The sequence below is a fragment of the Dermatophagoides farinae genome, chromosome 1 (assembly GCF_024713945.1).
Source record: "Dermatophagoides farinae isolate YC_2012a chromosome 1, ASM2471394v1, whole genome shotgun sequence".
Taxonomy (NCBI): Eukaryota; Metazoa; Arthropoda; class Arachnida; order Sarcoptiformes; family Pyroglyphidae; genus Dermatophagoides; species Dermatophagoides farinae.
Genome location: NC_134677.1, coordinates 1,245,100 through 1,260,698, shown reverse-complemented (window position 1 = coordinate 1,260,698; position 15,599 = coordinate 1,245,100). Strand labels below are relative to the sequence as shown.

The 15,599-nt window shown below is 29.5% G+C and overlaps 4 protein-coding genes across 5 annotated transcripts; 2 read left to right on the top strand and 2 right to left on the bottom strand.

Moving 5' to 3' along the window:
• Positions 1-13: 13 nt before the first annotated feature.
• Positions 14-2,559, top strand: LOC124492253 (uncharacterized). Of its 2 annotated transcripts, XM_075733275.1 has the most exons (3): positions 113-249; positions 1,758-2,371; positions 2,402-2,559. In XM_075733275.1, exons 2-3 carry the CDS (start codon positions 1,777-1,779, stop codon positions 2,539-2,541), a joined length of 735 nt encoding a protein of 244 aa, XP_075589390.1. In that variant the 5' UTR covers positions 113-249; positions 1,758-1,776; the 3' UTR covers positions 2,542-2,559. The 2 variants fall into 2 exon arrangements, with proteins under 2 accessions (XP_046911050.2, XP_075589390.1); XM_047055094.2 differs by having other exon boundaries at positions 14-249; positions 1,758-2,559.
• On the bottom strand, positions 37-1,650 carry LOC142597289 (lysosomal protective protein-like). The gene is made up of 2 exons (XM_047055090.2): positions 359-1,650; positions 37-293 (listed from the first exon to the last, which is right to left on the bottom strand). Exons 1-2 carry the CDS (start codon positions 1,558-1,560, stop codon positions 104-106), a joined length of 1,392 nt encoding a protein of 463 aa, XP_046911046.2. The 5' UTR covers positions 1,561-1,650; the 3' UTR covers positions 37-103.
• Positions 2,560-2,645: 86 nt separating the features above from the next.
• Positions 2,646-4,851, top strand: mrn (general transcription factor IIH subunit 4 marionette). The gene is made up of 7 exons (XM_047055089.2): positions 2,646-3,069; positions 3,137-3,268; positions 3,327-3,702; positions 3,762-3,845; positions 3,903-4,062; positions 4,132-4,457; positions 4,631-4,851. The coding sequence occupies exons 1-7, from the start codon at positions 2,804-2,806 to the stop codon at positions 4,742-4,744; spliced, it is 1,458 nt and encodes a 485-aa protein (XP_046911045.2). The 5' UTR covers positions 2,646-2,803; the 3' UTR covers positions 4,745-4,851.
• On the bottom strand, positions 4,483-15,594 carry LOC124492247 (guanylate cyclase 32E). The gene is made up of 11 exons (XM_075733245.1): positions 15,446-15,594; positions 14,227-15,374; positions 13,019-13,115; positions 12,771-12,927; positions 12,076-12,608; positions 9,374-10,787; positions 8,258-9,248; positions 6,497-7,507; positions 6,302-6,394; positions 4,853-6,205; positions 4,483-4,713 (listed from the first exon to the last, which is right to left on the bottom strand). Exons 5-10 carry the CDS (start codon positions 12,087-12,089, stop codon positions 5,052-5,054), a joined length of 4,677 nt encoding a protein of 1,558 aa, XP_075589360.1. The 5' UTR covers positions 12,090-12,608; positions 12,771-12,927; positions 13,019-13,115; positions 14,227-15,374; positions 15,446-15,594; the 3' UTR covers positions 4,483-4,713; positions 4,853-5,051.
• Positions 15,595-15,599: the final 5 nt, after the last annotated feature.

Genomic DNA, 15,599 nt, shown 5'->3' with positions numbered 1-15,599 from the left:
ACTATCGATAGTAAACAATCGATAAATCAATGATTATTTTTGTTTACCAAAATCCAAAACAAAATAATTTATTGAGATGACAACAAGCAAAAAATCAATTCAATTACATCTTTAAAAATTCATTAAACATTGCTTGAAGTGGTCCTGGTTGATCCATTGGTGCCATGTGACCAGCTCCCATGATTGTTTGATAAATTAGTTTACCATAACGAATACGGAAACCACCAATTTGATTATCATATTTCCAAGGTAAATATCCAGTATTGGTTTCGTATCCAAGATTTTCGACAAACCTGAAATAGCAAAAAATGTGGCTTTAAAATTCAATTCTATCGACTTGGAATTAATTATTTCATACCATCTATTGCCCAGATAATTACATACGGTATCAAAATCACCATTATAGAGTAGTCCTTTGAGACCACCGTCGATCAATTTTTTAACGTGATTGGTCATGTCTTGATATATTCGTGTGTATATTAGTTCTTCACTATGGAGATTCCAATGTGAATTAGCATGTGAACTTATATGTAAAGCTTCACGTATTTTTTGTCGATTAAGATAACGCTTTAAAGCATCATAATCGACCGTTGGTGCAGCGAATTTTACATCATCCTTATTGCATTTAATATTTTTACGATTTTTGTGTTGAAGCGTTGTTATCCAACCAACTTCACCAACCGATTTTGCAAACGAAAATGGTGCATGATCATTGATGGGATCAAAACACATCCAATGATAAATATTGTATGGGTCAAAATTATCATAAATGAATTTAGATATTTTTTCAATTTCATCATTACATTTTGGATTTTGATTCTTGGCAAAATTACAATGTCGAGCATTCGTTACGTTCGGACAGCAAGTATCAAGTAGATATTGCCACGTATCATCATTGATCAAAGCATGATGATAGAAATAATGTATTTGAGAATTATCGAGCATTTCATAATTCATAGCGCCATTACCGATCAAGAAACCTTTGAAATTTTTTGGATAATGATTTTCCAATATTTTCACCGAAAGAGTTGGAACATAAACACCTCCATAGCTTTCTCCCGATATATACAATGAATTATTTTCGAAATGTGGAAATTTTTTGAAGAAACTTTTCAATGCTACATAATTATTTTGTGCTGTAATATCATCATTGGTTGTATAATTTCGATCAAGTTTATATGAAAAGCCGACACCAGCCGGCGATTCAATAAACACCATATTTGCCTGAGCATTCCATGAGAAATTATTCATAATTACTGTTTCATTGGAATCAATACGGAATGGTCCACATTCGGTGAGAGCGCCCAATAATGAACTACTTCCTGGACCACCATTAAACCAGAATACGACAGGATCCGATGTTGGATCTCGTTGACTTTCGAATAGCCAATAATGAAGAAAAGCACCATCTTCAGCTTCTAGATAGCCAGAAAAATGACGAAAATTTATTTTCGTTTTCAAACCGGGTAAATTCAGCACTTCATCTGGATTTTGATTCAATGATACAGTTTCAATGAAACTGAACATAAAAATTGTCGATAAAATTATGATTGAATTCATGATGATTGATATGCGTGAATATAAGATATTTTGTCTTTTTATATCATCAGTGGTAATTAATGCCACGGATATTCAATCAATTAAATGCACTTTAAAAATCCACTTAAATAATTGTCACAAGGACAATGTGTTTGATACAATTGATTTATATTTATTGATCATTAATTTCTTTATTTTATTCTTTTTTACACACTTAGATACCATAATAAACACGCAATGTCTATGCTGTCATTAATCTATAAACTTAAATCCGTGGCAAAATCATTGGATAAAAGTAAAACGGATTCAGATAGTCTATTTCAAGAGATAATCGATATTCGAAATGAAATTGAAGCATCAATGCATTGGTTAGCTGTATCACCACAACAACAACAACAACAACAACAACAACAGCAGCAACAACAGCTCCAACAAAGACAAAACATTTTCATGGATGATTGTCCATTAATCGATCAATCATCACTAGTCATTCAAGCAATTCAACGGGAAAGTCCACAGGTGTCTAAATTACGACAACAAAATCGTATACTTAAACAACAGTTACAAGAATATGAATTTGTATTGGAGCTTATTATGAGTAAATATCGTCGATTAATATTGACGTTATTGCAAACATCAAATCGTTGCCATCAAAATATATTGAAAAAACATGAAAATCGACAAAAAGATCGAACAAAGTCAAACATAATTACAGCTACCACTAATCTACAACAATTGATTGAAATATTTAATCAAAAAATTGCACCATATAATGAAGAAATATTATTGAAACAAACTGAACAATTAGAAATGCTTCGAGTGGAATATAAAGGTCTAATTGAATTGTATAGAATTTCGAAAGAATTTGGTTCATTGATAAAAGCTGAAAATAGGCCAAAATGCCAACAACAACAGCATAATGATGATGTTGAAAATAAAGACGATAATGATACACTACTTACCTCAGATCATGATGAATTGAAACAACAGGAATGCCAATAATTTATTATTAATTGATTTTTTTTCAAAAAAAAAAATATTTATAATTTGATGATTTGAATTGAATTGAATGAAATAATAATTTTCAAACACTTCGGAAAAAAACATTGTCTATGAACGACTCAAGTTGTCATATTTTTTTTCGGAGAATTTTTTTTAAAAAATGTGTTTCTGAAACATCATCAAGTTTTATGATTATCATTTGTTGACAATAATAATAAATAAAAAATAACGAGTATAATCGATAAATAAAAAAGAATTAAAAATGACAAATGTTAGTTCAATCAATAAACCGTCAACAAGTGGTGAGCAAAATTCATCGCAAGAATTCGATGAAATGAACATTGATCTATTGAGTTATCTGGAAAAATTCAATCCAATTCTATTGAATCAACTTTACGAATGTCCGACAGCATGTTTAGCCGTTTTTCGTGAATTGCCTTCATTAGCTCAAAATTTTGTTCTTCGTTTAGTGTTCATTGAACAACCAATTCCACAAGCTGTCGTTTCATCTTGGGTTAAATCTATAAGGTATGCGTCCATTTTAGCAATCTCAAAATGGCTAAAATAACTTTGTTTTTCGATATCATCAAACAAGTGATTACAATGAAGCTGCTGATGTGCTCACAAGACTTCAGATATGGAAATCAACACCAATGCAATCTGGATTACCAGGTCGATTGTTAAATACAACTTTTCAGAAAAGTCTTCAAACATCATGGCTTGGAGGGTTAGTTTCTTTTAATTTCTTTTCAACATTACTGTATTCACAATTTGATTATTTTTAGTGGCAAACAACGTTCAATATTCAATTCTCTTGGAGTGGATAAACATCGTCCTGATATTGAAACGTTGGATAATTATTCCATCAACAAACGATGGGATTCCATTCTCAATTTTATGGCTGGTGTTAAATTAAAAGATTATAATGATAATATTGGTGAGATTACGAAAAAAGTCATCTTTAATGCCGGTCTAATTGAAACTGATGATAATGGCGAGATTGTCATCACTGCATCAGGTTTTCAATTTCTTCTCATTGATATTTCATTACAAATATGGTATTTCATCAGAAAATATCTTGAACTTGTTGAAAGTTTTGGTTTCAATTATATCGAATGTCTTAGTTTTTTATTCGAATTAAATTTTTTGACACACGGAAAGGTGAGTATTGTTTTTATTTTTTTGTGATATTGATTTAAAGTCAACAATTTCAATTGCAGAGTTATTCCACCGATGGTCTTAGCGAATCAATTCAATCATTTCTACAACATTTAAGAGAAATGGGACTTGTTTATCAACGAAAAGTTTGTTTTACTCATCATTTCAATCTTTTTCAAAGAAATTTTTTTTTTTTAATCTAGCGTAAAGATGGCCGATTTTATCCAACACGATTAATGATTCGATTGTTTGAAAGTGTTCGTCGAAATTTTCATTTATCAAATATGGCTTTAACACAACAGTATAATAAACGACAAGGTTTCATTGTTGTTGAAACCAATTATCGTGTTTATGCATACACAGGTGAACAGCAATACTGATTGATTTTTGTGAATAAAAAAGATTAACCATTTTCATACGTTTTTCTTCCAGAATCACCATTACAAATTGCCCTGCTGACATTATTTATTGAATTGAATTATCGTTTTCCAAAATTCATGGTTGGCCTCATAACACGTGATTCTGTTCGTACTGCTTTCAAGAATGGTATTACAGCTAAACAGATTACACATTATCTTTCGATGCATGCACATCCACATATGTATTCGGAAAAACGATCCACTGTTATACCGGGTACAATTATTGATCAGATATTTCTTTGGGAACAAGAACGTAATCGTCTAACATACTGTGATGGTGTCCTATATTCACAATTCAATTCACAAACCGATTATGAAGCATTAAGAAAATATGCATTTGTAAGTTATCAAAATTTACACATTATTTGTTTTCATAATTTAGATTTTTTTTGTTTATATTTACACACACACACACACTCAAAAAAAATATTTACAAAATGATATCAATTTCAAAAAACAAAGAATTTTTCACTTTCAATTTTCTTGTTTTTTTTTTGCAAAAAAAAAAATAGAATCTGGGCGTCATATTATTCGAGAATTCATCACGTCGATTATTGGTGGTCACACCTACAGGTCATGAAGAAGTGAAACGATTCTGGAAAAAACATAAAAAAGAAAGAGATTAATATATAAAATAAATTGTATATTGTGTATATGTTAGAAAAAAAACACCATCTCTCCACTATGTAAATGTTATGTGAATTTATGAATAATAAACAAACTTTATTATTTACCTTTTTGAATAGTTTTCTTTCTCTGTGTCAATGATGATGATGATTATTATTGATGAAAGACAATTTTGGTCACCTTAATATATGTGGTGATATTTTTTTAGTGGAGAAGGAACCAGGGGGATAGAGATAAAAAAATGACATTGCAATTTGACTAGAAATCGGTATATCTGAATCTATTGGATTTTCGTTATTGTCATATTCAATATGTAATATCGATTTGATGATTTTGATTACGATGATAAGCATTTAATATTTGTTCTTGTTGTTGTTGTTGTTGTTGTTGCTGCTGCTGCTGTTGTTGTTGTTGTCTATATGGTGAATTAACAACTTGATTCATTACTTCATCATCATTATTATCTACATTATCAATTGAAATGACTATTCCATTTGGCCTTTTTTGTTCAGAATTCGTCATCATCATCATCATCATATTCAAACCATTATCGGATGAATTATCACAATCATCATTTTCATCATCTTCTTCTTGTAGACTACTTTTTCTTCCCGTATTTTTATTGTTATTTAATTTACGATATTTTCGTAATAAAGGTTCATTTTCAATTTCATCATCATCATTTTCACAATGTTCATTATGTAAATGATAATCTTCTTGATCACTTGTTGTATTATCATTTTGTTCGATTGGATCATCATCATTATGATGATGATGATGATTATCTGAATAAATAGGATTAACATGTGGTTGATTATGAGGAGAATAATGATGATGATGATCATGAATAATCTTGGTGTTTACAGCTTCAATTATATTATAACTAGTTGATTTGATTATAAATTTTGGGCTTTTCGGTTTTGATGTATCTACCATTGGAATATTGTTCATTTGTTGTTGTTGTTCAATTTCCGGTTGATTAGTTGAACTTGAACGTGATTTATGATTAAATATACGGAATGGCCAATTCTTTTTTATACTTTTTGGACTAAGATGATTTTCCACTTTTGGTCGAAATGTATTACAAGAACTACTGTGTGCACTTTTTAGACGTGAAAACGACGTATTCAATCCACCACCACCAATAGCTTTTTTATAAAATTTAGCCAAATTCGGTTCATTATGATTGACAAGTGAACCTTTTCTTGTTGAACTAATATCCTGGAAAATTGTCGTAATCGGTGATTTATGATCCTTCTGTATCCATGGTGAATCAACATAGGTGAATTTACTACGATCAAAACGAAGTTGTGGTCCATCCACATGTCCACAAAGCCAATATGTTTTCACTTCTCCTTTGCCTTTCAATGTAACAAATCCACGTTCACGAATAATGAATTGTTTAGTTGGTTCAAGAAGATTACGACATTCTGGACTCATATGAATCTTAAGAGCTTCGCCTATGATAAATGAAATGAAAATAAAAACGATTCAATTTCAAATGATAATCAATCAATTGGGAGATATAATTCCGATTGAATTTGATATAAACAAACCATTGCTTTCCATTCGTGATGCTGTATTGACCGTATCACCAAATAGACAATAGCGAGGCATCTTAGTACCGACTACACCAGCCACAACTGGACCTATATTGAAAACAATTTTATTTTTTTCAATTAATAATTGGATTTAGTTTGGCCAAGATTAATTATTGCTAAATTTAATCAAAAAAAAGGTACATTACATACCTGTATGTATACCAATACGAAGCTGTAAATATTGATTTTGACGATGACGAATTTGAAATGTTTTGATTGCTTCCAATATTTCCAATGCCATTGATGCAATTTCCGTATAATGATGTTCATAACGAATTGGTAATCCTGAAACGACCATATATGCATCACCAATAGTCTCAACTTTGTAGACATTATAATGAGAAACAATCGAATCGAATAGACAATAAAGATCATTAAGAAATGTGACAATTTCCATTGGAGTGCTTGTAGCCGATAGTTTAGTGAAACCAACAATATCGGAGAAAAATATTGTTACAGTTTCGTATGTTTCCGGTATAACAGTTTCTCCAGTTATTAATTGTCTTGCAACACTTTCCGGTAACATTTGATATAATAATGTTTCTGTTTTTCGTTTCTCTTCATCCAATTGTTGTGTTCGTTTATGGACAAGATCTTCCAGTTGATTCTGATATACTTCCATCATTTTGACCATATTTTCAACAAGATTTTCGGGTGGTGGTCGAAATTTTTGAGCATTTTTCACCATAATTCGTAATGCATCAATAGTTGGCCGTGTTTTTGGATCTTCACTCCAACAGAGATTCATTAATTCAATTGTATCATCATGTAAATCAGTGATTGTCGTATCTGGACGTCTTATACGGCCATCAGATGTTGGACCAGCTTTTACTTCATCAACAATTTTCTGCAATTCTTCAAATAATATTTCATCATTGATAAGTTTTATAGCAAACGGTCCCTTTCGAATGGCAATCTCGTGCACAATAACAGCGAATGAATATAAATCTCCTTCTGGACCAATAACATCTGGATTTCTTAAAGTTTCCGGTGGTCGCCATAATTTATTATACAATGCAATCTGTGCATCAGGTTCTTCTTTACGGAATGAAAATAGACCAAAATCATTCAATTTCACAACAAATCTACATGTAACCAGACAATTTGTTGATTTTAAATTTCCATGACATTTTAAATCACTATGATGTAGATAAGATAGACCTATTTAAAATTGAAAGAAAAATTATTATTATTCAATGAATGAATATTACAAATTTAATTTGATAAACAAAACAAAAAAAAAAGATTCAACTACGCAATTAACCATTATACATCTATTATACATCAAACAAAATAGACTAAACACAATCAATTCAAATGTCAACCACATTTTTTTTTCATTTCATTTGAAATGAAGAAATTGAAAAAAATAAAAAAAAAACACACAAAATTCCAAGAACCATGTGTTCATCATTTCATTTCTTTTCTTCTTCTATTGATTATATTATCTGAAGTAAACAACCATTTGCATTATATTACTATTATTATCGATAATAAAATTATAAAAAAAAATAAACAAACGGAGTGATTAATAATCGAATTTTTTTTTCGCTGAAAGAAAAAGAAAAAAATGCTTATCTAAATATATACTCAAAGGCAATGATGATAATGTCTTAATATAGAAACATTATTGATAAATTCTTCATAATTGACAAAAATTTTTTTTTTTGTCCATCATCCTATTTCCCATAATAATCATGAATTCCGCACACACATGATGAACAAAAAACATTCATTCATTCATTCACTGACAGGCTAGACAGAGTCACATTTGTACTCACACAAATGTAAAATATATGGAAAACAATTTTTTTTTTTTGATTATGAAATAAATGAGGAAAAAAAACAAATATATATGGAATTTTAAATTGCATAATCATCATCATACTATATATCGATAATAATACATACCACACATAATATCATGAACAAGTGATGATAGAAATTCTTCATCCAAACGTATTTCTTCATTCTCAAGTACATCACGTAATGATCCTTTTGCACAATATTCAGATAATAATAGTACACTATGTGGAAACAATTCATGTATTGTGGCACCAATAAATACATTGATATTTTGATGATGCATTTCTTTAAGCCATTTCATTTCCATTTTATTTTCACGTGTTAGATAATCAAAAGGGTTGCCAGAATTTTTCTTATTAAATTTCAACACTTTAAAACTAACCAATACACCTCTATAGGTTATTTCATAATCATCTTTTGAGCTTAATGCATCACTATTATTTGTTGTTGAATCTTTTTCACGAACAATATAATCATCGGATAATGATATAATACTATCACAGCTTGTTGTTGATGATGAAAAATGTTTACATTTTTGTTCAACAATCACATCATCACGTGATATTTTCCACAATAGACCATCGATTTCTTGTTCATATTTCCAGCCACGATATGTTATAATTATAATGATTAAAGTAGCAACAAATATTGCCATTAATATGGCTGTAATTATTTCACGAATCTTTGCATCTTTACTTTTATCACAGGCAGTATCATCAAAACCACATGGTGGCTCATCCAACGGTACATGTCCCGGCCGTACCCAATCAATTGGATTTGTTGGAACAAATGAGATCTTTTCAACATTTTTTGATGTTGAATCATATTCAAATAATCCAACCGGTTGTAATCGTAATGGCAAACGACGATGATGATTTCCATCTATTGAACGTTTTTCTGTTGCTATCGTAGTCGTTGTATCGGATGTGTTGATCGAACTAATTGATATCGGTTGAAGTACGGTATAATTACCTTGTACATCACCATTTTGATCAATATTCATCCATGCACCTGTTATTGATTGATATCGTCGTCTGGAAATAATTTTTTCCACTATATTTTTACCATCATATTCTGTAAGTCCTTCTTTGAAAACCTGTTTCAAAAAAAAAAATCAGAAAAAAATAATTATTGGTTATTTGTGTGAATTTATGATTTTTATTATATAATCAACAACAACAACAAAAAATAAATAAATAAAAATGTCAAAATAGTGAATACCTGTGATAGTGCTTCAGCATAAAGAATTACAGCATCATATAGATATGATGCATAATATGTAATATGACGTTTAAATGCCATATGATCACGTAAACAGAATGGTGGTAATTTATTATATTCACGAACTTTATCAACAAATGTATTATAATTTGGTGATGCTGGATAACTACGGCTTATAATCAATAATGATCGTGTTGCTTCATAAATTGCATTCAATTCATGTTCCGGAAGATCATTACGTTGATTGATTGTATATGATCGATCATTATTATTAACATAATCTTCATCTAATTCAATGGAAATGACAACATAATCACCATTCTCTAATAATCCTCTTGATTTTAATGTTAATAAAAAACGTGGTAATAATGATGGACCACCAATAAATACATAGATACGGGTACGTTTATATGTTTTTTCCACCAGATCATACCAAATTTTACCACAACATTGTTTCTGATATATACAACATTCAAATTCATCATCAAATGGATAATCAACAGTAACTTCAAAATCATTTTCAGCTGCCATTGATCGTAATGTCGATACTACGGGTGCAAATTTTTCCGAACGTTTATACCAAACAATACCGAATTTTTGCCATTGAAAATATTGTAATAATGCCAACACTGAACGTACAACAATCACATCTGGTGGATGTGTACGTGCAAATGTTGGAAAGAATGCTTTATTCGAAACAACTGAATTGGCACATTTATATGAGATCATTGGTAGATTTAATGCAGCCGCAATTGTTGCTTCAACTTCACAAGTATCTTCTGGACCAAAAAATGCAACAGCTCCTGAACGCCATTGCCAAATGATAGCTGCCGTACCATTGATCGATATGGCCGATGTATCATTGTATAATAATTTCAATTTACGGCCACCTAATAGCTCGGATCTTTGTTCATTAATATAATCAATGGCATATGATATTGCACCAGATATGACTAATCCCTGTCTATTTGAACTATGTCTTCCATAAAAATTGGTTAAATATCCAATTATAATGGGTGGTTTTTCCGATTGTTTGTCAGATAATGATGTATGATTTAAATGATTATGATGATGATGATGATGAAGATGAAGATTACCTAATGTTAAACCAACAGAATGACCAGCATTGTTGGCTATTAATTCAGATTGTTTGGCATTGCTACAATTCAATGGTGTTGACAAAGATGTTGGCTGAGCATTAGATATCGAAATGATGAACATAAAGATTGAAATTGTTATGCAATAGCCAAACAATAACCAATGGCAAACATTTTGATTTGTTTTCAGCTGTTTTTGTTGATGATGATGATGATGATGATGAGTTAATAATGGTGGTGGTTTTACAACATGAATGACATTACGATCAATTCTTTGTAAGAACGAAGATTCGTTTGCAAATAATTGTCCGTTGAAGCTATATATTTATATAAAATGATGATAGAGAAAAGAAAAAAAAATTCGGTTAAAAAAACAAACAAATTTGAAATCACATGAGCTGAAATTCTGTAATTAATTAAATATATCACCACTGTATATCAATCTGAGGGCAAAGAAAAATGGCCAAAGATTTCTTTCAATTATCTTGTCAAATAAATAAAGAAATCAAGTTCTCCGTTTCTTTTCTCTTTTTTTTGTCAACGTTTTTTTTTCTCTGTTAATAATAATATAAACAAATCCTAAATTGAATTGATCCCTTGGAAAAAAGAAATCAACAATAATATATTAAAGAAAGAAATAGACACTGAAATTAGCACCGTTCGGTTGAAGAAATTCGATGGTGTCGAAAATATCAAAAAAAAAAAAAAATTCTATGTCATTCCATTTCGACATGTAATTTTGTTTTTCGTGAATGAATGTTTCATGTTTCAATAATCACAGCATATTGAGAAAATTAGTTTAAATCATTCATTCATTCAACCATTCATACATTACAATCTGATTCTCTAATATATATCTGAATGAATGACACATATGGAACAACAACGGGTATACAACTTTGTTTTAATTATATAATCGGTTTTAGTTTTAATACCGTTATATGTAATAAAAATAATAATGAATTTGAATGGTCACAAGTCCAATCAAATTATAGCCAGAAAAATCATCATCATCAGCATGTATAAATGTCGATTGAATTACAAGGAAAGAAATGAAATAGAAAAAAAAATAATGATGAGAAAAATTAATCAACAAACATTTGCGTCAAAATAATGTTTGTAACTGAATATGTGTGATCATCCACTAGATCGAATCTAATGGAATTTTGTCGATGTACACAAGCACACACACATATATAGATAAAGGATAGAGAGAGAGAGAGAGAATTGACATTGAAATCGATCTGGTTTATGTCGATGTCAATGACAAATTATTATTATTATGATTAATATTATTGTTTATTGACTAAAATTAAAATTGATCTGGACAAACGATGATGATGATGATAATTTGTTAACAACAGCAATAGCAACAGTAAATGTCATTGAATTTGACATTTGCAATTCATAATAGTGGCCATTGTCAATAAGAAAATAAAAATGTTTATCATCACACATCAAATAAATGTATGTAATATATATGAATCATCATCGATTGACCATCATGTAATAACCAAATAGAAAGATATTTATAAAGCACATAGAAAGAGAGAGAGAGAGAGCAGATTACAAAATTTTTTTAAAAAAATAAATAAACAAACAAACCATTTGGTCTTCATCGATGTAAATTGTATGCTTTCCGTCGTTGTTGTTGTTTGTATTGATGTATCGATGTATTTTGAAGAAAATAAAGTGAAGAAAAAATAATATACAAGACAAGAAAAATTTGATTGATTGATCAATTGAATTGAATTGAATTGAATTTTCAATGATTAATAATCATCATCATTGATTGAATAATAATAATCATTTGATGATCATTTTGCGGTCATTTTTTTTTCTTTCCATTCACTTTTCTATAAAACTGGATTTTGGCTTTTGCGTTTTTTTTTCTACTTATTCAATTCACTTTTGTATCCGATGTTTCAATTCATCATCATGAATGTTGCCGATTATATTAAAATTATTATTAGATATATTGATTGATTGTTTGATTGATTTTTAGATCGTTGTCATCGATGTATCGAAAAATGATATAAATATGCAATTCGATAAAACGATATGGATGTTGATGTTGATGATGATGATGATGATGGCAGTCATGAATGGAAAATGAAAAAAAAAATTGGATTTTTTTTCTAGTATCGAAAAAGTGAAAAAAAATTAGTCGAAACAGAAAAAAAACAATACATTTTCATTTTGTGGTTTGATTTCAAATCAAAACCAAAAAAAAACCAAAAGAAAAAAAATCAAATGGTGAGTATATTGGTTGAATGTTGATCCAGTTTTTATTAATATACCCCATGTGTTGTTGTTGTTGTTGTTGTCGGTTGTCGGTTATTTGGTATTCATAGGGTATTAAATTTTACTTTTTCTTGGACATCACTGCCGTTATTTTGGACGACGACCACCACCACCACCACCATCATCATCATCAGCACCAAAATAAATTCAAATCTTACGATGATATTGAAAAAAAAGAACACAAAAAAAACACAAGAAATAAATGGTGTCGAATTATTGGATAACAACAACAAAAAAACCAAACTTTTTTTTCTGAAGTTTTTTTTTTTTTAATTTTCGGTGCATGTGGCGTGAGTATGATGCTGATGTTTTTAGTACGTTTTTCTTCTACATTGATTGTCCTTATTCGACATGAAAAAAAAAGAAAAAAAAATCGAATCAAATCAAAATGAAGTAAAAAAAAAAAATTTTGAGTGAAAAATATAGATTTTTTTCCACTGTTTAATATCGTATGTTATCCAATCCAATTTATATTATTTGATATTTGTGTGTATAATGTTGTTTGAGAAAAAAAAATTTGTCGACAACAACAACAACAAAAACGACGATGATGGTGAGATGGTGATAATCATCATCCACATCATCATCATCATTATCATCGTCACCACCACCATCACCATTCATCCATATTAATAATCAATCAATGATCAATATTGAAAGAAAAATTTTTTTTTCTTAGCTGCTGCTTCTTCTGCTGTTGCTGTGGTTATTTGGATGCTGAATGATGAATTTTTTTTTCTTCTTCTTCTTTTTTTTGCTGTATAAATTTGTCGACAAAAATAATTTGAAGAAAAAAAAACAGCAATAACAACACGTTACTTGAATGATAAACTGTTTTGGTGTATAATAATATATAATTTTATATAAACTGATGATGATGATGATGATGATTATGAATGATCATTTAGTGATGATGATTTTTAATCGAACAAAGTTCGATTAAATATTTTTTTTCCGATTATTATTTTTCGTCTGATGTGTGTATGATTATGCAAATATCATTTTTTGTTTGTTTGTTTGTTTGTTGTCAAATTGATTTCCAATAGCCAAGAAGTGAGAAAAAAAAATCCAATGTCAAAAAAGGAAATTTTGGTGCTGATGATGATGATGATGATTTCAATTGTGTTAATTGTAATTGAGGATGTGTTTGATTTTCAAATCAAAATAATGATGATGATGATGATGAAAATCAATTTATATATTATATAATTCACTGGCTGTGGTCATTGATGATGATGATGATGATGGTGATTAGAAATTGGAAACACAGACAAATAATTGCAACGTTGTGTAATCATCATCATCATCATCATCATCATTCTCAGCAAACACGTTGCTGCCAATTTAAATAATGATGAATGAATTCAATTATGGTCGTCTTTCTGAATGATGATTTTGATTTTCAACAAAAAAAAACAACAAATCATCATAAATTGAAAATGATAAACTAACCCACTATTTGGTGTCTATTTATTAAATATTTCATATTGATGTCGATTATTGAATCGAAACATAACATAACGTTGTTGTCATTTCGTTGTTTTTTGTTGTTGTCGTTATCATATTTCTATTTTTTTTCTATTGAAAAAAAAATATTGCATCGAATTATTATTTTCAATCGATTGAATCATAATGATGATGATGAGGTGAAAAAAAAGAAATGTGAAAATGAGAGAAAACAAAAAATCTTAAATCCACACACTCACACACAAAGGTACACACACATGCATTCACAGTGTGTATATTTTGTTGATAAATAATCCTCGATTTATAATCAGATGTTGTGGTTGCTGTTGTTGGTTTTTTTTTGTTGTTGCTACTTGTTGAAATTTGTATTCAACAAGCATCCATCTATAAAAGAACACATTACACAAACGCTTGACGACATCCATGGATTGAATAAAAAAAAAAAAAAAAAAATACACAACACACACATTCATGTATAGCATATATATAAAATGGTTTACAACATAAGCATCCATCCATCCATCCATCCATCTAGCTGTTAAATGAAGATGATGTTTTTTTTCATATTCGTTGTTGTTGTTGATGATGATGATGATGATGATGATAGTTTAATGGCAATGTCGGACATGACATATTTCATATACAATTTTTAAACACACACACACACACAAATACATGATAATAATTGCTGCAAGTGATCAAAACATAACGGGCTGTTGCTTATATTAATACAATAATGTCCATGTGTTAATTTTGTTGTTGTTGTTTGATTTTGTCGTCGTTTTTTTTATAATAATGATGATAATGCTATTTGTTGTTGTTGTTTGATAATCACATCAATTCTGATAATAATGATGAATTTGATAAAAAAAAAATTGAATTGAAATGAATCGATCGTATCAGATCGAATTGAATATAAATAAAGAATGCGCGAAATCAAAATCAAAGTCGTTGTCGTCGTCGTTGTTTTCGTTGCTTATAATATACACACAAACAGACAATCCATGATGTGTATCATCAGTTCATCTAATGCTACTATTCCATCATCATCATCAACATTTTATTGTGAGATATATTCGCGGGTATATGATTCGGATGAAATGAATAATTTAAAGCAATCGTTGTATATCTATCTATATATATATGTAACATACAATAATACATGCGGATATATTATTAAACTAAAGAGAACTATGATAGTTACCCAAATATAAATAATAATAATACAAACAACACAAACAAGGAACAGAACAAAGTTTTGCAAACCACATGATGATGATGATGATGATGGCAACCAGAAAGACACACACAAACAGGAGGAATAACTCAATCAACAACGTCATACCATTTTACACACA

Bases quoted from the DNA above. Each gene is read 5' to 3' on its own strand.
- LOC142597289 (XM_047055090.2), bottom strand. From the start codon at position 1,560: ATGAATTCAATCATAATTTTATCGACAATTTTTATGTTCAGTTTCATT. The intron at 294-358 runs GTATGAAATAAT...TTGCTATTTCAG, and splicing joins AATTATCTGGGCAATAGATG to GTTTGTCGAAAATCTTGGAT.
- mrn (XM_047055089.2), top strand. From the start codon at position 2,804: ATGACAAATGTTAGTTCAATCAATAAACCGTCAACAAGTGGTGAGCAA. The intron at 3,846-3,902 runs GTTTGTTTTACT...TTTTTAATCTAG, and splicing joins GACTTGTTTATCAACGAAAA to CGTAAAGATGGCCGATTTTA. The intron at 4,063-4,131 runs GTGAACAGCAAT...TTTTTCTTCCAG, and splicing joins TCGTGTTTATGCATACACAG to AATCACCATTACAAATTGCC.
- LOC124492253 (XM_047055094.2), top strand. From the start codon at position 1,777: ATGTCTATGCTGTCATTAATCTATAAACTTAAATCCGTGGCAAAATCA.
- LOC124492247 (XM_075733245.1), bottom strand. The intron at 9,249-9,373 runs GTATTCACTATT...TTTTTGAAACAG, and splicing joins ATGCTGAAGCACTATCACAG to GTTTTCAAAGAAGGACTTAC. The intron at 7,508-8,257 runs GTATGTATTATT...AATTTTAAATAG, and splicing joins TGTTCATGATATTATGTGTG to GTCTATCTTATCTACATCAT.